This window comes from Podarcis filfolensis (genome assembly GCF_964270895.1).
Source record: "Podarcis filfolensis genome assembly, chromosome: 12".
Classification (NCBI taxonomy): Eukaryota; Metazoa; Chordata; class Lepidosauria; order Squamata; family Lacertidae; genus Podarcis; species Podarcis filfolensis.
This window is the reverse complement of record NC_139614.1, coordinates 54,515,856-54,542,686: the sequence shown is the minus strand read 5'-3', so window position 1 is coordinate 54,542,686 and position 26,831 is coordinate 54,515,856. Positions and strand designations below refer to the sequence as shown.

At 46.1% G+C, this 26,831-nt stretch overlaps 2 protein-coding genes across 3 annotated transcripts in view; both read left to right on the top strand.

Annotated features, from left to right (window-relative positions):
- SETD2 (SET domain containing 2, histone lysine methyltransferase) overlaps positions 1–24,087 on the top strand; it is a 94,055-nt gene extending 69,968 nt beyond the window's left edge. Inside the window, exons 15-22 of one of the 2 annotated variants that reach the window (XM_083579054.1) lie at positions 1,503–1,671; positions 3,301–3,979; positions 6,021–6,155; positions 8,207–8,346; positions 11,189–11,300; positions 14,363–14,443; positions 15,442–15,543; positions 23,220–24,087. In XM_083579054.1, the coding sequence (XP_083435180.1) occupies positions 1,503–1,671; positions 3,301–3,979; positions 6,021–6,155; positions 8,207–8,346; positions 11,189–11,300; positions 14,363–14,443; positions 15,442–15,543; positions 23,220–23,381 (1,580 nt within the window). In that variant the 3' untranslated portion in view covers positions 23,382–24,087. Of the gene's footprint in view, positions 1–1,502; positions 1,672–3,300; positions 3,980–6,020; positions 6,156–8,206; positions 8,347–11,188; positions 11,301–14,362; positions 14,444–15,441; positions 15,544–23,219 lie in introns of those variants that run through there. The other variant, XR_014540442.1, reaches the window with a different exon arrangement.
- The window catches only part of LOC310746227 (cathelicidin-related peptide Oh-Cath-like), a 520,941-nt gene that overhangs the window by 272,554 nt on the left and 221,556 nt on the right, over positions 1–26,831 (top strand). The window lies entirely within an intron of this gene.

The following is a 26,831-nucleotide window of genomic DNA, read 5'->3' as shown; positions in this document are numbered from 1 at the left end:
GAAGTGAGAGCTGGACCATAAAGAAGGCTGATTGCCGAAGAATGGATGCTTTTGAATTCTGGTGCTGGAGGAGACTCTTGAGAGTCCCATGGACTGCAAGAAAATCAAACCTCTCCATTCTGAAGGGAATCAGCCCTGAGTGCTCACTGGAAGGACAGATCCTGAAGCTGAGGCTCCAGTACTTTGGCCACCTCATGAGAAGAGAAAACTCCCTGGAAAAGACCCTGATGTTGGGAAAGATGGAGGGCACAAGGAGAAGGGGACAACAGAGGACGAGATGGTTGGACGGTGTCCTCAAAGCTACAAACATGAGTTTGACCAAACTGCGGGAGGCAGTGGAAGACAGGAGTGCCTGGTGTGCTCTGGTCCAGGAGGTCACGAAGAGGCGGACACGACTAAACGACTAAACAACAACAACAAAGAAATACTGCAAGCGCACCTCCAGTTTATCGCAGCTTCAGATCTGTCAGTTCTGCCCCAAAAGTTGAGGCTTCGTGGCATAAATGGAGGCAGGAGCCTGGGAATCAAACTTGAGTTAAAACAAAATATTTTATAGTATCAATTGACCACAAAAACCATGGTTTATCATAATAGAAACAAGCTGAAGCAAGCCTCAGACCTGCTAAAGCCTGTGCTCCTGTTCCTTTTCAATGTAGCTGCAAGGCATTTGTAAGCTTTTTAAAGATTTAACTGCAGCTTCTCCTTTTGTCCTTATTTGACAAGCTGCTCTAAATCTCAACTATGGTTTGTTTCAAACAAACCCACTTTAAACGGACAAAACGATAAGCTGAGGTTATTCAAGAACAGAAGCAAAAGCCTTCAGACTCCATGTGGCTACACCAAAGGAGAATGAGGTGAGCCCGAGACTTGCTGTGGTTTATCATGATGTCTGAACCACGGCCGTTTTCTTAAGCAGGTAAACAGAAATTTTAAAAGTAGAACTGTATTGTGAGGATTTTTGATAAATCAAAACCTCTTGTAGATCTAAAATACGAACAGGAACAATCCACCCAGCGTTACGCACTTCAGTATTGCACGAAGTTCATTCAAAGAAGAGTTTAGCATTCTGAAATACTGTGCTTTTTGCTCTGTAAGTCTCACTTTTTCCCTCCTAAAAAGTAAGGGGAAATGTGTGTGCGTCTTATAGAGCGAATGCAGGCTGCGCAGCTAACCCAGAAGCCAGAACATCAAGAGGGATCGCTGCTTTCACTGCGCAGCGATCCCTCTTGCTGTTCTGGCTTCTGAGATTCAGAATTATTTTTTTTCGTGTTTTCCTCCTCCAAAAACTAGGTGCGTCTTGTGGTTTGGTGCGTCTTATAGAGCAAAAAATACGGCAGTTGGCACTTAAAATGGCTTAGGTTTGGCTGGATCGTACCCTGTGCAGATAACTTTCCTGAAGCGGCTAGGAAATCTTATCTAGGAAATCTTTTTTCTGGGCAAATCTTGCGCCTCTGGTGGTTGACATATAAGCCACGCTAACAACCTCTGCCTGTTTTTGACAGCGGATCGTGGGAGAGAGTCAGCAGGCCGAGACCCAGCCGCTACCCCGAAAAACCTGAGCAGAGAACGGGACCCCGAAAGGCAAAGTCAGAGCAAGGAAAAGAAAAAACGCAGAGATTCTTTGTCACCCCCATCGGCGTATGAACGAGGCACCAAACGGCCAGATGACAGGCAAGTTGTTTTCTTCTTTTTGCACGTCTCCAGATAAAGGTTTGGGGTTCTGAGCTTCCTGGTTTGAAATCATCGAGTGATAATAACAGAGAGAGGTTTAATTAGATGATCTGTGCTTCTTCTCCAAAGACTATCAATAATGGCTCACATAGAGCCAAGCCTTGATAAACAAAGCTTATCTATTGTTCGGTGCAGTATCTTGTTTGAAGATCCATTCTAGACATTGGTCAGCGATGTCTGATGTGGCTTTTCAAACGATGGTTTTTCAAACTCTACATGTCAGCCTTTTCATAACTCTACCCCGCAGAAGAAGAAGGCAGAGAACCCATTTTCAAGTTGAGAGCAGGAGAGGCAATAAAGAGGGCAAGGAGCAAAATGAATCTCTGCCTGGGCTGGGCTGCAGCAAAGACATTAGGGGAGAATCTCCTCCATCCCTCCCATTTTTCCACTCCTCTGGAAGGCTTAGGGAGGTAACAAGACAATTAAAAATGAATGTGAAATTGAATCTAAACAAAGCAGTTAAAAGTGGCTAGGTCCTTGTTCCTGCAGTTGGTTTCATTTCAGCACCTGAAAGCCAGGTATGATGGTGATGGTGATGATGATGTTGTTCTTCCTCCCAAGGGATGCCAGTTCCTGCTTTCTGGCTTTCCATAGACTTCAAGTCACCCACTGGAAGAACATGAAGCAAGACTAGATGGGCCTTTGGCTTTATCCAGCAGCCTAAAGTCTTGCCTAAGTGACTTGCCTAAGGCCCCAATCCTCACCTGTGTGTGTTGGGCAGGGGGTTATTGGTTTGTTTTGTTCTTGCTTTTATTACGCATTTTGTGTTTTCAACTTGTATTTCTCTGCTGCCAACTGCCCTGAGATCCTCGGATGAAGGGCAGTATGCAAATTTTAATAATAATAATAATAATAATAATAACAGCGAATTCACAGCCAGCGACAATGCTATGCTGGCATTTGCCCGCTTACCCCAGGCTAATAGCCATGGGATCATAGCAGGGGCAGCTAATAATAATAATAACAATAATTTTGTATATATACCCCGCCCTTCCCGGTTCAAAAACTGGGCCCAGGGCGGCTAACAACAAATCTAAAACACTTAATTGCAAAAGCAACATAAAATACAGTATAAAAACATGAATAACAATAAAATTCAAAGTTCAGAAATCAATTTAGGGGAAATCTATCTAATAAGCGTTAGATAATCCCCAGGGCTAGCTGGCTGAATTAGTCCTACTTGGGCCAGTGAGGAGGCCAGGGGAGAATTAGCTGTGGGGTCTCAGAGTGGGTAATCTTCATAAAAGGGGAGGGGGGAGGGAAGAGAAGGGAAAAAGAAGATCAGGCTGAATTCAAATTAAAGGCCAGGCGGAAATAGCTCTGTCTTACAGGCCTGATGGAAGAGGTTCAATCCCACAGGGCCCTATTCTCCTGGGACAGAGCATTCCACCAGGTTGGAGCCATCTCTGAGAAGGCCCTGGCCCTGGCGGAGGATAGTCTGGCTTCCTTAGGGACCTCTAAACTATGGTTATTCATGGATCTTAAGGTCCTCTGCAGGGCAGACCAGGAGACCATTAGGAACGTGGAGGCCAGGATTGTTTGACACTCCCTTCGTCTCCTCTCCCCCAGATACGACACACCAGCCACCACTTCCAAGAAGAAAGTCCGGATCAAGGACCGCAACAAGCTGTCCACGGAGGAACGCCGGAAGCTCTTTGAGCAGGAGGTTGCGCAGCGTGAGGCCCAGAAGCAGCAGCAGCAGCAGTTGCAGACCCTTGGGATGGCCTCCCCTCTTCCCTACGACTCCCTGGGCTACAGCGTCGCGCACCAGACCTTCATGGGCTACCCGCCCGGCTACCCCATGCAGGCCTACGTGGACCCCAGCAACCCCAATGCCGGAAAGGTGCTTCTCCCCACCCCAAGCATGGACCCCATGTGCTCCCCGGCCGCCTATGAGCACCCTCAGACTTTGGTTGGGCACACGATCGAGCCGGCCCTGGCCGCCCCTCAGCCGGTGCCCGTCGTCCAGCACGTAGCAGCAGGCACCCTGGAGGTGTCCGCTCCGCAGTACGTAACGCAGGGCGACCCGGTGGTCCACCAGGAGCAGAGCGTCGCGGTCTTGCCGGTGCCGGCCCCAGTGCAAGGACAGAGCTATGGAGTCTGGGATTCCAGCCAGCAGACCGTAGCAGTGCAGCCGCCCTATTCTCCAGCCCAGTCCCAGCCGGCCATCTACTACCAAGGCCAGGCCTGCCAGGCTGTTTACGGAGTCGCGTCGCCCTACTCGCAGACCACGCCACCCATCGTGCAGGTAAATTGCGCAGTGCAATGGCCCCAAGTGATTTTGGGTTTTTTTGACACAACCTCCACAAAGGTGTGCTCTCCAAGGCTTAAGAAGTACAGTGGTCCATTGCATTTTGAGAAACAGGGTTTTCTTTTTTAGATGCTCCATTCCATACTCATTACTCAGTAAAGTTGGGCAGAGGTTTTTTGTCTCCTTGCACTTGATCCAGAAGCTGCAGTTGGTGGAGAATGCTGCAGCACAATTCCTGGCAGGAGGGAGGTCTTGTCAGCGCATCACACCGCTGCTCGGAGATCTGCACTTGTAGTCAGTTTGCTCCCAGGCCAAATTCAAGGTATTACTGTTGGTATATAAAGCCCTTAAGAACTTGGGACCGGTTTACCACATGTGCCCAGCAGAATTGGCACTGCTATGTGTGCCACATAATACTCGTTCTATGTTTGTAAGAACTCAGCCATTTAGTGTGGCGCTGCCTGCGTATTGAGAACTCCTTGTCTATTGTGAGAGCACAGTTATTGAGAACACTGTTCTGCTTTCAGCATCTGCTAAAAACATTGTTTAGCCAAGCCTACCCAGATGCTTAGAAAGTTGGTGTAATTTTAATCTACTTTAGTATCTTAACTTTTGCATGTTTTAAAATATGATTGTGGATTTCACACACACACACCCCTTGATTTTACTGCTTGTCCTTCGTAAACCACTTTGAGGTTTCTTTACGGACAAGCAGGATATAAATTATATGAAATAAATAAACAAATATCTACTGCCCACTTGGCAGAGAGAAGTGGAATTTGGCAAGGGAAGAGATTTGTGAGCCCATATCCTCTCTGTTCCCCTGGCACCTTTGGTAAGCCTATGTGCCTGCAGTTGAATAGGTTCATCAGGAACTTCTAGGGTGCGAGAAGCATAAAGGTAAAGGGACCCCTGACCATTAGGTCCCGACGTGGCCGACTCTGGGGTTGCGGCCCTCATCTCGCTCTATAGGCCGAGGGAGCTGGCGTTTGTCCGCAGACAGCTTCTGGGTCATGTGGCCAGCATGACTAAGCCGCTTCGGGCAAACCAGAGCAGCGCACGGAAACGCCGTTTACCTTCCCGCTGGAGCGGTACCTATTTATCTACTTGCACTTTGACGTGCTTTCGAACTGCTTGGTTGGCAGGAGCAGGGACTGAGCAACGGGAGCTCACTCCGTCGCGGAGATTCAAACCACCAACCTTCTGATTGGCAAGTTTTAGGCTCTGTGGTTTAACCCACAGCGCCACCCGCGTCCCTGCAAGAAGCATAGTAACTGTTTAATTGCAATGGGATAGAACTTCAGCCTCAGCAACTGACTATGGCAACTGACTTCTGTTAATCTGAAATAGCTGTTTTGCCTTATGCTATCTACAGCATAAAAGGACAATAGATTTGGGTGTCTTGTCTGCAGCTTCTTGGGCTTCTTTGCAATGCTCAGTTTCTCAAGGCAAGAGGTGCAATGTGTTGCCTAGAAGTCATTTCCTCTGCCCTGGAAGTCCTGCTCCAACTCTCTATTTTTAATAGCTGGTTGCTGATACTCAGTGATGGGTAAGCATTTTGCACGTGCTTAATTTGACCTCAAACTATTCTTTAGCTTTTCTGATTTAGTATCCTTGTCACAACAGTGCCTGAGATTGCAGCTGCCGATGCTAAAAAAATGGTGGAATGCAGATCTGCCAAGTATCTGTTAAATCTTTCTAGTGGAAACACAGGACTACTCTTTTTTTGACGGAGGCACTGTGATTGGGTTGTTGCTTTTATTTTGATTATATTGTGGTTTTTATGTTGAACTTTTCTGTGAACCACCCTGAGACCTCCAGGTATAGGGTGAATTCAAGTAATGAATATGAATATGAATTCAATTAATAATAATAATAATAATAATTAATAATAAATCAATAGAAATTGTTACAGTGCAGTATGGAAGACACCCAGCTGTTTGTCTCAAAGAAGCTGTTGTTTTCTTCTCCCCTCCTTCAGAAGCACTAGTGGGGTTCTCCAAGTAATTTTCCCACTGCTCTCTTGTTTTCTCCCTAGAGCTACGCACAGCCAGGTCTCCAGTATATCCAGGGGCAGCAGATTTACACTGCTCATCCCCAGGGCGTTGTGGTGCAGCCTACAACGGCAGTGACAACTATTGTAGCCACAGGACAGCCGCCGCCTATACAGCAGGTAAGGTTTAGGGAATGTCGTCTTCTTGGACTTCTAGAAGGGCCTCCTCTTAGCCAATCAGAATGAACCTTCGCAAAACCTTCCGCTCTCACAAGGTGCAGATGAAAGAGATTAGGTCCAGTTGTTCAAGTGAAATGCCTATTTGAAAATCTGACATCATTTGTGTGATGCAGGAATGAAAAACACAGTTCTCGGTGTCTTGGCCCTGTGATCTGTTTTCTCCAATATAACACAACCTTTCTCTGGGCGTGTGTTTAAAAACTTTAGCAGATTTACCGTATTTTTCGCCCTATAGGACGCACTTTTTCCCCTCCAAAAATGAAGGGGAAATGTGTGTGCGTCCTATGGGGCGAATGCAGGCTTTCGCTGAAGCCTGCAGAGCGAGAGGCGTCGGTGCGCACCGACACCTCTCGCTCTCCAGGAAGCTATCCGCAAGCCTAGTGCACCTGGGGGGAGTTCCCCCGGGCGCGCAAGGCTTGCAGGCGGCAGCCTGCAGCGCAGAGCACGGGGCGCCCTCCGGAGGACGCCCCGTGCTTCGCGCATGTGTCAGCAAGCCTTGCGCACCCGGGGGATCTCCACCCGGGAGCGCAAGGCTTGCGGGCGGCAGCCTGCAGCGCGGAGCACGGGGCGCCCTCCGGAGGACGCCCCGTGCTTTGCGCAGGTGTCGGCAAGCCTTGCGCGCCCGGGGGGATTTCCCCCCCAAAAAAGTAGGTGCGTCCTATGGGACGGAGCGTCCTATGGGACGAAAAATACGGTAATTACCAAAAGTAGAAGATGCATAAAAATTGGCTTGTGACTGGCATGTGTGTGCGATTTCCTAATCAAAATGCTTTCTGCATAGGAAGAGTGTAGCCAAGTGGCTCTAACTCTGTTTTATAAAACTAAGAAGAAGGCAGAGAGTTGAAAGATTATGGCCAGTTTGTTCTCATCAATGTCGCTATTTCTGGATCCTTGGGAGTATTACTATTCAGAGAGGGGATTTTTTATTTTTAGAATCATAGAATCATAGTTGGAAGAGACCACAAGGGCCATAGAGTCCAACCCCCTGCCAAGCAGGAAACACCATCAGAGCACTCCTGACATATGGTTGTCAAGCCTCTGCTTAAAGACCTCCAAAGAAGGAGACTCCACCACACTCCTTGGCAGCAAATTCCACTGTCGAACAGCTCTTACTGTCAGGAAGTTCTTCCTAATGTTTAGGTGGAATCTTCTTTCTTGTCGTTTGGATCCATTGCTCCGTGTCCGCTTCTCTGGAGCAGCAGAAAACAACCTTTCTCCCTCCTCTATGTGACATCCTTTTATATATTTGAACATGGCTATCATATCACCCCTTAACCTCCTCTTCTCCAGGCTAAACATGCCCAGCTCCCTTAGCCGTTCCTCATAAGGCATCGTTTCCAGGCCTTTGACCATTTTGGTTGCCCTCCTCTGGACACGCTCCAGTTTGTCAGTGTCCTTCTTGAACTGTGGTGCCCAGAACTGGACACAGTACTCCAGGTGAGGTCTGACCAGAGCAGAATACAGTGGCACTATTACTTCCCTTGATCTAGATGCTATACTCCTATTGATGCAGCCCAGAATTGCATTGGCTTTTTTAGCTGCCGCGTCACACTGTTGGCTCCTGTCAAGTTTGTGGTCAACCAAGACTCCTAGATCCTTTTCACATGTACTGCTCTCAAGCCAGGTGTCACCCATCTTGTATTTGTGCCTCTCATTTTTTTTTGCCCAAGTGCAATACTTTACATTTCTCCCTGTTAAAATTCATCTTGTTTGTTTTGGCCCAGTTCTCTAATCTGTCAAGGTCGTTTTGAAGTGTGATCCTGTCCTCTGGGGTGTTAGCCACCCCTCCCTGTGTTACAAATGTTCTGAAAAATTATTGGACAGGACAATAGCAGAAGATTCAAGGTTAATCAGGAATGGATTGTGGTCCTTACCTCGCTTAAGAAAATGCTCCACTTCTCTCCTTTTTGTTGATGCGTTTGGCCTCTTTCAGTTCTATTGCTACAGATCAGTATTTTTCATTTTTGCTCTCCTTGTCTCGCCCCTTCCAGCCGGAGCTGGTGGTCACCAACAACCTCTTGGACCTGCCCCCTCCATCTCCTCCCAAACCCAAAACCATTGTCCTCCCTCCGAACTGGAAAACCGCCCGGGATCCTGAGGGGAAGATCTACTACTACCACGTGGCCACCAGGTCAGCGACCTCTTCATGTTTGTTCTGCTATTTATGCCTGCAGCAACCTGTTGTTGTCTTTTTTTATGTCTGTTGTTTTGGGTATTTCACATGATGGGGAGGATCTGGGTGTACGGAACCTGAACTGAGCAAACTGAGTGGATAGGGAATCACTTTCTGAATGAAACGCTCAGGTCAGTGAAACACCATCATTTGAGAACATAAGGCACATCTTATACGGTGGCTTTGAGGTGTTGTAAAACAAAAATCTGCCCTTTTTCCCTTATGGGGTATCCAAGAGCCCATATAGAGTCCTTACATAGGTTCCCTATTGGTAGGAGAAAATAACAGGGGCCAACCAGAGAATATTGAGAAGCAAAGCAGCTAGTAAGCCTGATCTTTATTGATCTGTTGCAACAGGGTCCTCACTCACCACACGCAGGAAAGGAGGAAGAACCCAGAACAATGGTGTGCACAAGGCCTTATATAGACATTTTAAATTCCCTGCCCTGGAACTCAAGAGCACCCCCCAGATACATCATACCTACATCACAGAAAAGGCCATCTAAAACAGAAATTTGAATGTTTTTCTCCTGTCCTTGTTTATCTCCTGTCTGGCAGGGTACTTGATTGGATTGCCTGGGGAGCCTGGCCAGTCTTTTGTAATGATATATACTTAGTTCCTGGGCCAGGTCACAGGCTCACACCCTATTCGTATCTTAAATGTGCCCTTAAGACAGGATTTGTGAAGGAAAAGACAATGGGGAGGCTTTTCCATTCTCCTTTGACCTTGCAGAGAATACATTTGCTCAGTTTGGGAATCAAAAATGGTTCCAGGTCGGTCTTCCTGTGCTGATCTATGTACGTGCTTGGTTGGTACGCTTATGAACATTTAACATATATTTAAGACCTCAAAATTCCTGTCACAGAGGCAAGGAGGAGGAGACCCGCAGCCTGTTGACCTTGAAGCCCCTCAACCCACAGGCACCTGTGACTTTGCCCCTGCCTGTTTTGTAGTGCACACAGCATTGATTGTGGGGTCAGCGCAACCTTTGTGGCAGGAAATGCAAGGTGTCTGGTTTGTTCAGCCAAGTTAAGAGCATTAGAACTCCCTTTAAAAAATAAAATAAAATAGTACTTGCCTCACTATCTTTTGGCCCGCTGTGCTCAGATACAGCATTTTTTTAATGTCAGAGACCTAAAGCTTTAATCAGAAGTCTTCCTTACAGCAGCATTCACACCCCACTACAGGTCACCTTGCTGAGAGGCAGCTGGCTTCAAGGCTAGTATTCACCGACGACTTTACAGTCATACCTCGGGTTACAGATGCTTCAGGTTGCATTTTTTTCAGGTTACGGACTGCCGAAACCCAGAAGTACCGGAATGGGTTACTTCCGGATTTCAGTGGTTGCGCATGCGCAGAAGCACTAAATTGCTCTTTGCGCATGCGCAGAAGTGCCAAATCGCAACCCGCACAGACATGGGTTGCGAACGTGCATCCCGCACGGATCACGTTCGCAACCCGAGCATCCACTGTATTTTGTTCCTTAGACCACTTCTTCCCTTAGAATTGGTGCTAATCACTGTTGAACATGTGCATTAAGAGAAACCAGATATTCAGACATCTAGCGCTGGCTAGCTTTTTATGCTTTGAGGAGCCGTTGTAGAAGAGAGCACTTGCTTTCTTCCGAGCCCCTCCAGAAGCCCCTTCCCACATCACATATTCGGACAGGATTTCCTTTGAGAATTCAAACCTTGGCTGATCCTTACAGCTGGCGGCCAGTGACAGAGAGTGTCTTCATGGCACTCAGGGTGGGTACATGTGTGATGGGGGGGGGGGCGTTTGCCAGCAGCTCAGGGAGGGTGGCGTGAGAAGGATGCAGAAGCCATGGGCCCTTCGATCCCAGCCTCGCCCTCGCTTTGTGCGGGCTGGAAGGGCGATGTGAGGGTGATGTAGCAGGGCAGGCACGCACCCTTCCAATCCCTCTGATTGGGATTCTTGGAAGGGTGCAGGGCTGTTGTGTCCTCTTCATGCTGCTTCGCGAGGCTGGGGTGTGGGATCCGACCCCCAAAGCCTGCATGAGGAGCAAAATGCACCCAGGGCAACAGCTCCCGTCGCCCTGCCAATGCTGCGCCTTTGCTGTGGCGTTCTGATTGTCTTTGGGGTCAGAGAAGTCTTTCTTGTTCATGGATCACGGTCTCCTTTCTGTAGGCACCACTGTCTCGCCACAGTGGTGCATGCTCTGGTTATCTCCCGCTTGGACTACTGCAACGCGCTCTGCGTGGGGCTACCTTTGAAGGTGACCCGGAAAATGCAATTAATCCAGAATGCGGCAGCTAGACTGGTTGCTGGGAGTGGCTGCCGGGACCACATAACACCGGTCCTGAGAGATCTGCATTGGCTCCCAGTACGTTTCCGAGCACAGTTCAAAGTGTTGGTGCTGACCTTGAAAGCCCTAAATGGCCTTGGTCCTGTATACCTGAAGGAGCGTCTCCACCCCCATTGTTCTGCCTGGACACTGAGATCCAGCTCCAAGGGCCTTCTGGTGGTTCCCTCATTGCAAGAAGTGAGGTTACAGGGAACCAGGCAGAGGGCCTTCTCGATAGTGGCACCCGCCTGTGGAACGCCCTCCCTTCAGATGTGAAGGAAATGAGCAGCTATCTTGTCTTTAGAAGACATCTGAAGGCAGCCCTGTTTAGGGAAGTTTTTAATATTTAATGCTGTATTGTTTTTAACACTCGATTGGGAGCCGCCCAGAGTGGTGGGGAAACTCAGCCAGATGGGCGGGGTATAAATAAATTATTATTATTATTATTATTATTATTATTATTATTATTATTATTATTATTATTATTATTATAGGCAAACCCAGTGGGACCCTCCAAACTGGGACAGTCCAGAAGATGATGCCAGCCTTGAGCACGAAGCTGAAATGGATCTTGGAACCCCAACTTACGACGAAAACCCCATGAAGGTGAGTTCACCTGACTGGCGGGTGAAACTACCTGCATAGTAGTAACTCGGCTTGTTCCTAGCAAACTAAGGATAAGTATAGGTTCCTAGCTCAAAAGGTGATTTATCTCCTCCAGACATGGAAAATGAATTTAAGCTTTCTAATAGGCCACAGAGCTGATCTGCCCAGACCGGTTGCATAAACCCCCGGACAAAAGGTAGTATAGAACTATAGTTGCACGTGATAATTGTAATGTGTCGAGCCCTGTTGGTTCTCGGGTGGCAAACCAGAATCTGCTCGTAGCTAGAGATACCTGCAAGCCATGGTGCTGTTGCTTCTGCTCTGACAGCCTCTGCACCAGGAGGCTGGAGCGCTGAAAGAATGGAAAATGAGAGAAATAATCAGGAATCAACCCCCCCCCAAAAAAAAATTTAAAGAGTGGGAATGCTATGGAGGGTACTTAAAAAAAAACATTGCTCCCAAATAAAATACTTGGTGTGCTTCGATTAATTTTTGCAAATTGCAAGACAGATGGATAATGTAATGTATATAATGCTGATGATTGATAAGGTGAAAAAGAACGCAGTTTAAAAAAAAAAAAGGAAGAAATGAGCCGTAGTCAGGTAGGCAGAAGTCATATTAGAAAAGTAGAAGATTATTTATTTACGACTTAAAGGTATGGAGATTTATGGTAATAGAATGTGGGAAAATGACTCTTATTATTAGTTCGCGAATTGTATCGTGGCACCGAAACAAGAGTTAGAGTGGGCTTAAGGGGAAGCTTATCAGAACCATTCAAGACATCAAAAGGCATGAAACAAGGCTGCATATTGGCTCCCACACTTTTTAACTTTTAGGATATGGTGCCACATCTAACACAAGTGCAATCCTCCGCTCCATCAGTTAGTAATAGGAAGATATCCTGTCTGCTGTACACCAGTGATGTGGTGCTCCTATCACTCTCTCGATTAGGTCTTAAAAATCTGCTCACAGCTTTTAGCTCGTATTGCACGTGAGAAGAGCTTGGCGTGAATTACTCCAAGACCAAAATTTTGGTCTTTGGGAAGCGTAGCTCCAGATATACAGTGGTACCTCAGGTTAAGTACTTAATTCGTTCTGGAGGTCCGTTCTTAACCTGAAACTGTTCTTAACCTGAAGCACCACTTTAGCTAATGGGGCCTCCTGCTGCGGCCACACGATTTCTGTTCTCATCCTGAAGCAAAGTTCTTAACCTGAAGCACTCTTTCTGGGTTAGCGGAGTCTGTAACCTGAAGCATATGTAACCTGAAGCATATGTAACCCGAGGTACCACTGTAAATGGAAAATGGACCAGTAGAATCTGGAGCAGATACGCTCCTTTAGATAATCTGGGTGTTCTTTTCACTGAGATACTATCATGGAAGGGACACATCGAGGTTGCGAAACTCAAAGCGCAGAAAGCTTGTGGGGCACTAATGAAATTCTCTTTTATGCTGGGTGGCTAGTTATTAGAACCTGCGCCGAAAATCTTCGCCAGTAACATGGTTTCCCAAATGCTCTATGGAGTAGCAATATGGGGCAAAGCCTTAGTGCAGAACCAATTTCTCAGGAAAGCGCTCTTGCTCTCCAATGGGACCCCAGCTTGGGGGGGGGGATTAAGCTTCCTTTTCATTGAGCAGTTAATAGAGTCCTGGAGATCCGGTTTCAGTTTTGTGGTTCAAGGGCTTGTCAGACCTATGAGCAAAGTGCTGGAGGCCGGAGACCAGGACCCACTTTGAACGCAGCCACAGGCTTGCTGGATGGCGCTGGGCACCTCTCTCTGCCTCTAGTCCACTCCATTTATTTACAAGATTGATAGCGTAAGATGTTGAGAAAGACCTTCTGAAAGTGATAGTAAATAACGAACAGGGAGGGGGCGTCAGGGGGACTAAATTGGCTTTCCCTAAACCGATGCCCTTCAGCAGCTTTGGTTGAAAGCTCCCATCATTCCTAGCTATGGGTCATGCTTGCTTTGGCCCGTGACAGTTGTAATCGAAAGCTGCTGGAGGGAGACGAGGTTGGAGGAGGCTGAGTCAGGTGATCTTTGTGATCCATTGCGACTGTATGATTCTGTATTGATAAAACACCAAAATGTTCAGAAGAACTGGAAAAAAAACCTTTTGTTGTGGAATAGTTTAAACCTGACGATCCAGAAAAAGCAAATGTATTAAATGGGAAATCACTAGGAAACTGAAAGGTTTCCTGCAGAATTCAATAAGCATTTCAAATCTCAAATTTGTAGAGTCTATTTTGGACCCGTTTCAGCAAAAGGCACTACTTCAGACTCTTGAGAAACTGCTCTAAGACTTTTTGCTCCCCAAACTTGGCAAGAATGCTGTGCAGCTGAAACAAACCAAATTACTCCCCTTACATCTGTTTGTTTTCCCTGCTGTCTATTTTTGACTGCAAGCTGTTTGGTGGCAAGGACTTGTCTGCCTTTGCCTATGCAACTTTGCAAGATGCCGTGGACTCAGCTGGTGCCATGTAAATATGTGAGAAACATATTTGCATGCCTCGTGGCAATGTAAGACTGCCCATAGATAAATCATTGTAGAATAAATTAAAGCACCTTAAATTAAGCAGAATTCATTCCTCTCGCCGGTGCTGAGTAGCAAAATTATCTGTGCATTTGTTAAAAGTCTGTGGTTTGAGCGTTTGACTGTATAAGTCAAACACCTTATTTTATGTTACTGGGCCCCTCAAACCAGCTCTGATCCCACCAGCTGCTAATCTTTCATAACCTGGGATCCAACCCAGCCTGACAGATCTGGCAAGAGAAGTCTGAGGGTTCCTCTCTGAGCTGCACCCTCTTCTCAACATGCTCCCCTAAAATAACGCGACCTCGTCATGCAAAGTGTGAGTCTGAATGTTCTGAATTCCCAGGGCAGGTGTCTCCAAATTTCTCTCTGTCTCAGCTGACATGTAACAGAGATCTGCTCCAGTCTTTTGCTGCCTAGGCTAAGAAGGGAAAGAACACACAGGGCACCACATGCATTTCATTCTCTCCGTGAAATGAAACTGGCACCTCCAAAAATGAATTTTCTATCCTTTCTGTCTCTTTGCAGTCTTCCAAAAAACCCAAAACGGCAGAGGCAGACACTTCCAGTGAGCTGGCAAAGAAGAGCAAGGAAGTTTTTCGAAAGGAGGTAAGGTCCAGCTTTGGAGTGGGCAAAGTTTTTGCTCCTCCTCTGGGGCTGAGTTACTGGTGCTGCATTGGGTGGGTTCCTCTAGCACCCTTTGAATTAGTGGGTGTTTGAGAAAGATCCAGAGTAGTGCCAGATTAAGGGGTGGTAGTCAACGAAGTTTTACTTTGAGTAGGCCAGTTGAAATTAGTAAACATGACTAAGGGCTGTTAATCGCAATGGGTCTACTCTGAGTAACACTTGGTTTGACACCACCCAAACATTCTTGCAGTGGTTAGCAACTTGTCCTGGACCAAGTTTCGAAATGTTACACAGTTGTGCCTTGGTTGTTGAACGCCTTGGTATTCGTACGTTTCAGCTCCCAAACGATGGAAACCCGGAAGTGGTTTTTGAATGTTTTTTTGGAAGCCGAACGTCCGATGCAGCTTCTTCTATTTTTTCCGGCGCTCCTGCACAATTGGGAGCTGCGCCTTGGTTTCAGAATGTTTCGGAAGTTGAACGGACTTCGCATTCTGTTCGAAAACCAAGATATGACTGCACCAGAGCCAGGGCTTTTCAGCCGTGGCCCCGATCTGGTGGAACGCTCTGTCACAAGAGACCAGGGCCTGCGGGATTTGACATCTTTCCACAGGGCCTGCAAGACAGAGCTGTTCCACCAGGCCTTTGGCCAAGGCACAGCCTGACCCCCTCCTTTGGTAATTCTTCACAGAACTCTAGCCCAATGGTTGCCATCAATTTGATTTGAACTGATTTTATAATGAATTGATTTTAGAATGCTGTATTATTTTATTGTTGTTAGCCGCTCTGAGCCCGGCTTTGGCTGGGGCGGGCGGGATGTAAATAAAATTTTATTATTTATTATTATTATTACTGAGAAGATGTTTCAAGAAGGTTTTTGCTCATGCGTCCAAACAGCTCCTGCACGCACTTGCTGAATTAGGGAGAAATTGTCAGTGGCTCTAAGTAAGGATTGTCATTTAACATTCCCCCCCTTTTTCCAGATGTCTCAGTTCATCGTGCAATGCCTGAACCCCTACCGCAAACCAGACTGCAAAGTTGGGCGGATAACCACAACCGAAGATTTCAAGCACCTTGCACGGAAGGTATGGCATGCCTTTTCCTCGAGAGCCAGTGTGGTGTAGTGGTTAAGAGCAGTAGATTCGTAATCTGGGGAACCGGGTTCGATTCCCCGCTCCTCCACATGCAGCTGCTGGGTGACCTTGGGCCAGTCACACTTCTCTGAAGTCTCTCAGCCCCACTCACCTCACAGGGCGTTTGTTGTGGGGGAGGAAGGGAAAGGAGAGTGTTAGCCGCTTTGAGACTCCTCCAGGTAGTGATAAAGCGGGATATCAAATCCAAACTCCTCTTCTTCATCTCCGTTTCCACTCGAGCTGCCGGTGACGCTGGCCAAGCTGAGGCCAGGAAATGAGCTTTAAGGGGAAGGAAGCCTGGAGGGGGGGGGGAAACCTGGGTTAAAAGCAGAAGATTTCCTGGATTATCCTTCCTTTGAAGGCCTGACCTTGGGAATACTGCAGGGACCTTCTTGCTTCAGAGGTGCCCACAGGATTGGACATTTGCTCCCATTTCCCCCAGGGGTATCTCTTGAAGACCAGGTCCCTAGACAAATCAGTGAGGAGCATCTTTGCGAGTTTGCATCGGGAGGAGCTACCGCCGATGAAACTCCTCTGGCTCAGAAAGCGATTCCGTTTCTCCCCAATTTGCGGAGGGTGGGAATCGTTTCCAAGCCAAGAGCCATTTGCGGGAATCCACCTGGCAGCTTGCAAGGCCAGATGGTTGCAGAAACTCGCTTGCTGAGGCTTGAGTTGCGGACGGGATGGAAAAAGCCGGGGCAGGCGGGCGGAAAAGTGCCTTATGTGTGGGGGCCGGAGAGAGGGGAAAGAAACTCGGTGTGCCTTGAAGAGTGGAAATGGAAACGGTGTGTGCCAGCAGCACCATTTGGAGACAAAGTGCTGCCTTTGAAGCCCGTGCCAAGTTTCCTCTTCTGTAAGAGGACCCGCACGAGGCCCTCTGTCTTCTGAGCACTGATCTCTTGCGCTCTCTCGCTCAGCCAGCACCTCTGTTCCCAGTGCCAGCAGCCCCAGGGTGGTGTTGAAGATACCCCGGGCAGTTGGTGTCCTGCATTTGACCGCAGCCTCTCCTGCTGCTGACCAGAGCGGCTGGCTTGGCTTGCGACTGTCAGCCTCCTGCTCTGGAAGAGGGAAATGGCAGAGAAGGTCCTGCCAGCCACCAAGCAATGAGAGGCAGTGTGGCATAGTGGTTGGGCTAAGACCTGGGAGACCCAAGGCACTGGCGGAGGAAGAGGCGTGCGGTGGGAGCGCACCACCCCTGGCAGCAAAATCCCAGCACGGTGCCATCGCGGCTGCCCGCCTGTGCTGGGCGCCATGCCCCTATGGGTGGCACACCACACCCCCAGGACGTGCGCCACGCCCCTGGGACGCACGCCAGCCCCCCCGCCTGCTCTCCGCCCCCCCCCCAGTGCCAGAGCATGAAGCTCCGCCACTGACCCAGGGTTCAAATCCTCAGCCGTGAAACTTGCTGGGTGGCATTGGGCCAGTCACCATCTCTCAGCCTAACCTACCTTGCACGATTGTTGCAAGGATAAAATGGGAGCAGCAGGGACCGCATACCGTATTTTTCACTCCATAAGACTGTTGGGATACTGCCAGGGAGATAAAGTCCATCATGACTCCACGTCGTCTCCGGACGTCCATCGATCTCCCGTAGACACGCAGTGTCAGCAATTAGCGACACGAGCTCCAGAAAATAGATTGCCACATTCCTGGGCTCATGCACACTCTATCAGCAGATAATGCACAGCAGAAGTCGCACTCAGGAGAGCATTATTTACAAGTTTTATTCAGCGTTGATCAGAACAAAAAAACATGACTGCCTGCTTCAGTGTCTCCGACACAGAGAGAGAGAAACGAAAGCAACAGAGAAAACATAAACATCCTGTGAAACAGGAAATACGCAGGCTGTGACACAAACATCCTGCTCCCTTTTAAGGTGGAACGGAAATATCCTAACATTGACAAACTTTTTTCCTCCTGAAAAGTAAATGGAAATGTCTGTGCGTCTTATGGAGCGAATGTGTGGCCGGTCGCTGGCTCCCTTGCCCAGGCCTCCACAGTTGAATGTTCTGCAGGCGGAGGCTGTTTGTTTCCCCAGCGACATGTGACTGGCTGGTTAGATTATCTGTCTGGAAACTGTAGAAACGGCTCCCTTTCCTTTCCTAAAGAAGCTGCAGAACTGAGTTGAACCCCATAAAAACAGGATTTTTTTTCCCTTTGCAAAGTAAGCTCAACAACTTTGAGCTGATCCTCAAAAAAAGGGGGCTTTTCCCCTTTGCAAAAGAAGCTGCACAACTGTCAGCTGATCCCCCCAAAAAACGGGTCTTTCCGCCTTTCCTCCTCTAAAAACTAGGTGCGTCTTATGGAGCGAAAAATACAGTACACACCACCCTGAGCTCCTTTGGAAGAAAAAGGTGATATATAAATGTAATAAAATTAATAATAAAAATTAACTGGTCGACTAAAATAACAAAAACAGCCAAACGGTTTAAATGCAATCAATCAATCAAGTATCAAGCGTTTTCTGATTTCTTTCCCCCTGGATAGAGCTGGGACCTTGACCCTAAGCTGCCTCTGAGGAGGACCACACTTCCTTGTGCTTTTTAAAAAATAAAATTGGGACACACACAAAGCAGCTTACCAAAAAGCAGTGCAAAAGAACAATACCACAAAGGGCTATTGTTTTTTATTTATTTTTTTAAATAATTTTTATTAAAATTTTCCTTTACAAATTCATCAACACAACCATGTTCTCAAATTTCCATTTTTTGTACTTCCACCAGCTCCTCCACCAATCATCCATATTTTCTATCTTTACGCATTTTCTATATTTAGTATTGCCAATTAGTATTATCCTTTCATCTCTGTTTCTTTTTTTACAATACATCTTTAACTATCACAAAGCCTCTTTAAAACCCACTAGCGTTGTCTGTTCGTCACATATGTTTTTCAGATAATCCGTGAACTTTCCCCAGTCCTCGATGAACTTGTGATCCCTTTGGTATCTAATTTTCCCAGTCATTTTGTCCAATTCTGCGTAATCCATAAGTTTCATTCTCCACTCTTCAAGGGTCGGTAGCTCCTCTTGTTTCCATTTTTGGGCCATTAATATTCTTGCCGCTGTTGCTGCATATTGAAAAAGTTTATAGTCCCTTCTATCTATCTCTCTTCCTATTATTCCTAGCAAAAAGGCTTCTGGTTTCTTTACAAATGTATAATTAAACATCTTTTTCAACTCATTGTATATCATTTCCCAGAAACCCTTTACCTTCTTACATTCCCACCACATATGGAAAAACGATCGTTCTTTTTCTTTACATTTCCAACACTTATTACATGTTTTAAACATTTTTGCTAACTTAACCGGTGTAATGTACCATCTATATACCATTTTCATGATATTCTCCTTTAACGCCGTACAAGCAGTAAATTTCATATTTTGATTCCATACTTTTTCCCAATCAGCCACTTGTATATTATAACCAAAGTCTCTGGCCCAATGTATCATAACCGACTTTATCTCCTCATCCTTCGTTTGCCATTCCAACAACATTTTATACATTTTTGACATTATCTTATAATCATTATTTATTATCTCTGTTTGAAATTTCGATTCTTTTTCTATATATCCCCTCTCTTTAAGGTCCTTTTTAAACATTTCATTTACCTGAAAATAATGCAACCAATCAAACACATAGTCTTTAACTTGTTCATATGGCTTCATTTTCCATTTCCCCCCTTCTTTAATTACTAAATCTCTGTAAGTAATCCAATTCCCTCTCATATTGATTTTCTTTACACTCATAACCTCTAGTGGAGACAACCAGTGTGGGACTTTGGGTTCTAGTATGTTTTTGTACCTATCCCATATTTCTATTATGGAACTCCTAAAAATATGATTCTCAAAACCCTTATGACTTTTCTTCTTCTCCAACCATAAGTAAGCGTGCCATCCAAATCTGTTATCGAATCCTTCTAAGTCTAACAGTTTGTTGTTTTTTAGTTTTATCCATTCCTTTAACCAGCAGAGACAAGACGCTTCATAGTATAATTTCAGGTCTGGCAGGGCAAAGCCACCTCTTTCCTTCGCATCTGTTAGTAACTTAAATTGTATTCTTGGCTTTTTGCCCTGCCAGATATATCTTGAAATTGTTCTTTGCCACTCTTTGAAGGTCTTTGTCCCCTTAATTATAGGAATCATTTGAAACAAAAATAACATCTTTGGAAACACACTCATCTTGATCGTTGAAATTCTACCCCAGAAAGAAAGTTTCACCTTCCCCAAACTTCCAAATCTTTTTAAATTCCATTCCACACCGGTATATAATTGTTTTGAAACAAATCAATATTTTTTGGAGTTAACCATATTCCCAAATATTTTACCTTCTTGGCCACTTCAATCCCTGTTTCTCGTTGCATTACTTCTATTATACTCTGATCCATATTCTTAACCATTACTTTGGTTTTTTTCTTATTTAGTATAAACCCGGCCACCTTGCCAAATTGTTCAGTCTCATTTAACACCTCATTTAAACTGTTTATAGGGCCTTCTATCGTTATTACCAGGTCATCGGCAAAGGCTTTTACTTTATATTCATTTTGACCTACTGTCACCCCTTTTATTAATTCATTTCGTCTGATTGAACTCAAAAGAACTTCCAGAACCATTATGAATAACAATGGCGAAAGAGGACATCCCTGTCTTGTACCTTTCAGTATCTTCACTTCTTCTGTGAGTACATTGTTCACAATCAATTTCGCTCTTTGCACTGAATAGATCGCCCTTATTCCATTGTAAAAATCATTCCCCACTTCCATCAATTCTAAATTTTTTAACATAAAATCCCACGATATATTGTCAAATGCCTTCTCCGCGTCTACAAACATTAATATAGCTTGTTTTTCATTCCTAGCAGTCAGATATTCCAAAGTATTTATTATATTTCTCACATTGTCTTTCATCTGCCTGCCTGGAAGGAAACCTGCTTGATCTTCATGAATAAATTCTCGCAATATCTTTTTTAATCTTCTTGCTAGTATTCCAGAAAAAATCTTATAGTCTGTATTCAGCAATGAGATCGGCCTATAATTCTTAACTTGTGTTAAATCGGAATCTTGCTTAGGAATAAGCGTGATAAAGGCTTCTTTCCAAGTTTCTGGGATATCTTTTTGTTTCAAAATGTTGTTCATAACTTCTTTCAATGGTACCGTCAAGGTATGCCTCAGTTCTTTGTAATAACTAGATGTGAAACCATCTGGTCCTGGAGCCTTTCCTTTTTTCAATTCTTTTATAACCCCTATTATTTCCTCATTCTCAATTGGGGCGTTCAGTCTGTCTTTCTTTTCTGTTGGGATCTTTTGCACCTTTTTTTCTTTTAGATATCTTTCTATTTTCTTCATATTATTCTTTTCTCTGTTTCTGTACAAATGATTATAAAAGTCCAAGAATCCTTTTCTGATACCTTTCGGATTTTCTATCTCTTCTCCATCCACAATAATTTTGTTGATTGTACTTTGTTCCTTTCTTTTCTTGATTTGCCATGCAAGCCATTTGCCTGACTTGTTGGCAAACTCAAAATTTCTTTGTCTTAACTTTTTAATATTCCATTCCACCTCTTTGTTTATTATCATTGCGAACTGCGTTTGCAAAGCTTTGATGTTTTGTTTTATTTTTAAGTTGTTCGGTTTCTTGATTAGTTTTTGTTCATTGTCCATTATTTGTCTTAAAATTTCCTTCTTAGGGCTATTGTTTTTTAAGAAGTGGGTGAAGCCCAACATCAGTCCTGCTCAGAGTAGACCCATTGAAACCAGGTGACTTAATTTCATTTATTTCAGTGGGGCTGCTCTGAGTTATGACTGGTGCTAAAGGCACTGCAGCCGTATGGATAATCAGGAAGAAGAAAGATTAAAACAGGAAGGATTCTCTACCCTGTTGGTGGAAGACCCAAGTGTGCAGGTGGCTTGGCAGATGTTTCTGAGCCACAAGAGGGGTGCCAGCACCAAGAAGGCCCCGTTCTGTGTCCCATCAGCAGTGGGGAAAGAGCCCCTTTTGCAAGGCGTGTTGAGCATCCCTGGCAGCACCCTTTTCAGTGATGGCTCCGACCTGGTGGAATGCTCTGACCCATGAGACTAGGGCCCTTCAGGATTTAATCTCCTTCCGTCGGGCCTGTAAGACAGAGCTATTCCGCCTGGCTTTTAATTTGAATTCAGCCTGATCTTTTATTTCCCTTCTCTTCCCTTACCCCTCACCTTTTATGAAGATCACCCGCTCTGAGACGCCACAGCTAATTCTCCCCCGGCCTCCTTGCTGGCCCAAGTAGGACCAATTCAGCCAGCTAGCCCTGGGGATTATCTAATTGATTTCTGAATTTTATTGTTATTCATGTTTTTATACTGTATTTTATGCTGCTTTTACAATTAAGTGTTTTAGATTTGTTGTTAGCCGCCCTGAGCCTGGTTTTTGAACCAGGAAGGGCGGGGTATAAATAAAAATGTATTATTATTATTATTAAGCACATCCTGTGCTCCGTAACGCTAATGTTTGCTTCTCAGCTTTCATAGAAACTTGGAATCGTGTCGTTGAAATGAACCCCCAAAGGTCATCCAGTCCAGCCCCCTGCAATGCAGGAGTCACAGTTTAATAATCCCTGACAGCTGGCCATCCAACCTCTGTTTTAAAAACCTCCAGCAAAGGCGAGTCAGCCGCCTTAACAACAGGGACTTATGGCACTTTAAATTCATCACAACTTAAGCTTTCACAGACTAGAGTTCTGTTCCTCAGATGCAACATCCGTACAAACGCCCAACGCTCTTTTTCTTTCTAAAATCTCGCTCCCACTAATGAGACTCAGCTGACGGAGCTTTTCCCCTTGAACCTGGGTGGCACGAAAGGGAGCAGGTTTTCCGAAGCACCCCTTGAGCGAGGGGCCTTGTTTTGCCTTGATTCCCCCTCCCCAGCACAATTCCGCCTTTGCAGAGAGCTGCCCCCTCGCTTTCACCAGTGAATTCCTACTGCAGCCTTTCAGACTTTTCCCATTGGTTGGATGTGCGTTGCTCCCGGGAGGGAGGAGTCAATAGACACCGAGGGTTGGTTCAGAGAAAGAGTTTATTTCTGCTCTCCAGATAGCAAAGGCACTGCGTGATCAGTCACAGCAAGCACACTTAAAGAGCAGTTACATACAGCTTACATCCCCTTCAGGTCCCCTTTCCCCCTCCCCAGGAATCCAGCCTCATGAGTTTGTACACCTAAGTTACATCCTTGAGCATGAACAGAAATTCCTGTTTCTGTACTCTTACCTTTGGGTAAGAAGGTCACCCAACTATAGGAGTACTCCTGGCGCCATCCCCGGGCGCGGGGGCTGACAGGCTGTCTTGCAAGGTCTGTGCGTCAGCGTGGTCAGGAGAGTTACAACCTATAAGACAAGACCCAGATCTGCCATCCCGTCTCCACTCGGAACTGACAAGGCCATCCATCAAGCCTTCATGGACTGATAAAGGAGAAGGCTCTGTTTATACAGCTGGGTTTGGGTTATACAGCTCAAGCTAATGGATTTTAGTTCATGGATCCTTGAAGAAGGAATTTGGGAATTTTGGGGCCCGGTTCGGGTGGCTGCACAGTCAGGTTTGGGTAACTTCACTACAATCTCCTTAACCCGCCCTCTCTGTCTGTTTCCTCTCCTCTCCTGCAGCTGACCCACGGAGTCATGAACAAGGAGCTGAAGTACTGCAAAAACCCTGAGGACCTCGAGTGCAACGAGAACGTGAAACACAAGACGAAGGAGTACATCAAGAAGTACATGCAGAAATTTGGGTCCGTTTACAAGCCCAAAGAGGACACGGACTTGGAGTAGCAGTCGCGGCAGAAAAGGCATCTTTGCTTCCAATCTAGGAGCTCCCCTAACAAGGACACTTCGTATTTTTCTTTTGTTTTCCACAGGATTTCCAGCTCTCAATCTCTCTCTCTCTCGATCTTTCCAAGTCGGGTTTGAGGAGGCCAGGCAGAAACTGCAGTGTGGGGGGGGGAGAGAAACTAACTCGCACAAACACACCCACCCCATGGTACAGTTGTGACTCACTCACCCCATCGTTCGTTCCCTCTCTGCAAGGAAAGCCGGAACTTCCGGTCCGTTTGGTGCTGTTTTAGCGCAACAAACTCGAAAGCGCGTCTCGTCTCTCCCCCGCGAGATCTGTATCATATTTTAACGTATATGTGAATATATTGAGTTCTCCCACCCCCGCCCACCCCCCTTTAGCCCGAAACGTGTTGATATCATGGGAACACTTTGTAAGAATAGTTTTGAGAAAGGGGTGGGATGGGGGTTTTTTTTGTTTTGTTTGTTTGTTTCCGTTTTCCTTTCTTTTTTTCGTTCTCTGCAAGGTTACTCTGTTATCATGTAAATATTTGCAAACAGGCTGCCTCAGGGTTTCTGGCAAGCCGCGTGCTATGTTGATAAGATTGATTTTACTGCTTAAATCATTTTACTTTATCCAATTTTTACTGAAGTTTTTATGTAAAAGAAAAAAATTTAAAAATTAAATAAAACGGCAATGAAAGAACAGCGGCTGCTCTTGGGTTTTCGTGCGCCGTTTGGGGAAAAAGCAGTGTCTTTTTCCGCAGTGGAAGTTTATGATCCTTGAGACGGCTTTTACCTTAGCCTTTCTCTTAAAGAAAATAGGAGGCAAGATTCACCAACGAACGCCCTGTGTGAGCACTTCCACAGCGAGGCTGTTCCACCCACCCCCTGAAATAGGTTCTGGGCATAGCTGTCAACCGTCCCTTATTCGGTGGGAAAGTCCCTTATCCCAGCGCTGTGTCCCCCTGCTGTCCCTTATTGATGATGTCCCTTAAATTTCCCGGGTTTCAAAGGAAGCAGCTCCTCTCCCTCCCTCCCTGCCAGCCAGGGAGGAGGGAGGCTCCAACTGTGTTGCTTGGCTGCGTTGCTCACCCAATAAGGAATCTATGAACAACTGGGGGGGTGGAACTTGCATTCCTTGTGCCGATCAAATCGGCCGCGTTGCCTGGGGACTCGCCTTTGCTCAGCGCTTCCCAGCGGAGAGGTGACGGTGGTTTTCCTTGCTGCATCCCCTTTGCCAGCTTGCTGCGCTGTGGGAACCACCGCTTGAGGCTTTGTTTGGCTGCTGGCTGGGCTTTCTGCCTTTGGCTCGGAGGGGCTCAGAAGTTGAACATACCTGTGTTCGGAAAATCCCTTATTTTGGCTGCTGATCCCTTATTTTCGAGGCTGCTGGTCCCTTATTTTCAAATCTGTAAGTTGACAGCTATGGTTCTGGGGCTGTCGGGAGAATTCCCCCAGTACAGTTTGTGAGGGGAAGGTTGTCATTCTGTCTGGCAAACTGATATATGCTTGTACAGATGGGACATTCAACATAACCAGACGTCATATTCCACCCTAGGTTTCTAGTCCCCATGCTACATCACATTCCTGGGAACTGTTGCTTGCTGATGGGAATTGTGGCTCTGCAAGGGCAGAACTACAGTTCCCAGCATTCTCTGGGTAAAGCCACTTGCTTTAAATGCATGCTATAGGTACGACCCAAGATCTGGGACCTGCTTCTTCTTTGGCGTTCCCTCGTAGCCGAGTAAGATTGTCTTCCATAAATACGGTTTAACACTGAGTCCGTAAGTGTCTGTGGAGGCCAGTTCTGGATCCACACGTCCTTCCACAGTGGGGACATTGGTTTCCGGGCGGGAGTTGATCACGGTGTGGATTTGCCAAGCGTGCCTTCCTCTTAGCACGTTTCTCCCTTGCGTCCTGAGTTCGAGTGTCTTCAAAGCCCATGACACCTTGGGTAAAGGCTGTTCTCCACCTGGAGCACTCGCAGGCCAGTGTTTGATATGGGCTTGCTTAAAAAAGGAAGGGCCCTCTCCTCTGTGTCTGTGCGTCATGCCCTGCTAGAGGCGAATGTCCCGAGTCGCACCGAATGGCAAATGCATTTTAAAACTGGAAAGTACATTTCCCCCTTCTCCTTACCTGCAAAGGTATTAGATGCAGACACATGGTGATGAGGGCAGGTAACGCAAATAACTAGTTTCTACGCTTCAGCGGTGTTTAGTGAAGGCAGGAAGAAGAAAAGGCAGCAAGGGAAAGCAAGGGATGGGAGAAGAAAAGTCGTTTGCTAAAAGAGTAGTTTAGCATCCATGTAGTTTAGCATCCTGTTCTCTTTTTTTTCTCCAAAAATTTTATTAGTTTATGAATAAACAAGCACACAAGACAAACAAGCATAAATAATAGCCTTATTGAAAATTACACTTATTAACTTTTTTAAGTGACTTCCTCACTTCCCCTTGGTTGAATTTCATTGCATGTCCTTTAACGGTTTTCCAAATCCCAATTCTTATGAAATTTAACTTAAACATTAACATCCTTAAATCTTCTCCTTATGGAATTAAACATATTAATTCATCACTTAACATAAATAAAATCCTAAGCCAATTAAGTATCTGCAAGCTATTTTCAGTTAATTTAACTTAACCAATTTAACTAGATAATCATTAAATTTATTCCACTTTAGCATCCTGTTCTCAAAGAGGCCGACCGGATGGGGAACACGCAAGCAGGATTCGAACACAAAAGCCCTTGCCCCTCTTGAGGTTTTAGCCACTGAGGTTCCTCCTTTCCTCCTGGAGTTTTCTCCGTTCAAAGAAGGGGCGGTGAAAAGCCTTAACATCGCACAGATTAAACCCAACCTGGGGGCTGTGCCGGAAGATGGGGTGCCAAGTGGTAAATCGGGGTGTCTCTTTAATTACTACTCCAGGAGCCAATTAAAAGAAGTACAATTTCTCGGGCTGCCTCTGCACTCCTTCCTACCACCCCCCACCCCAAATAAAGACAACAGACTCTGGAAACTTTCAGCTGCTTAAAATTGCTAGCCTCTTGCCCTGTGCTATTAAGTCGAATGAAAGGGAGAAGAGGCGGGGGCACTTTCTAATAACTAACACTTGTAGCCAGAGCGACGCTAGAGAGCAAATGTTTTGGCCTCGGGCGAGCAGGAAAGGGGGGGGGGGGAATTAATCCGTGTCTCCAGCCTTTGTGAGTCAGAAAGCTGTCTCCCAGAAATGGCTCGTTGGGCCAACGGATTACGAGGCCTTCTTTTGCCTCGGCCTGAGACAGTATTTCGAGCCGCTCTGATCCTCCTCTCTTATGAAAGGGCTTGTGCCAGGCTTTAGGGCGATACTGAGAGCTTGAAGGAGGTTTCGCACCAAATCTGAATAAGGATTTTTCATCCCCTTGTGCCGCAGTCCTTGGAAACGAGCGCAGCAACGTCTTCGAGCTGAGAATAAA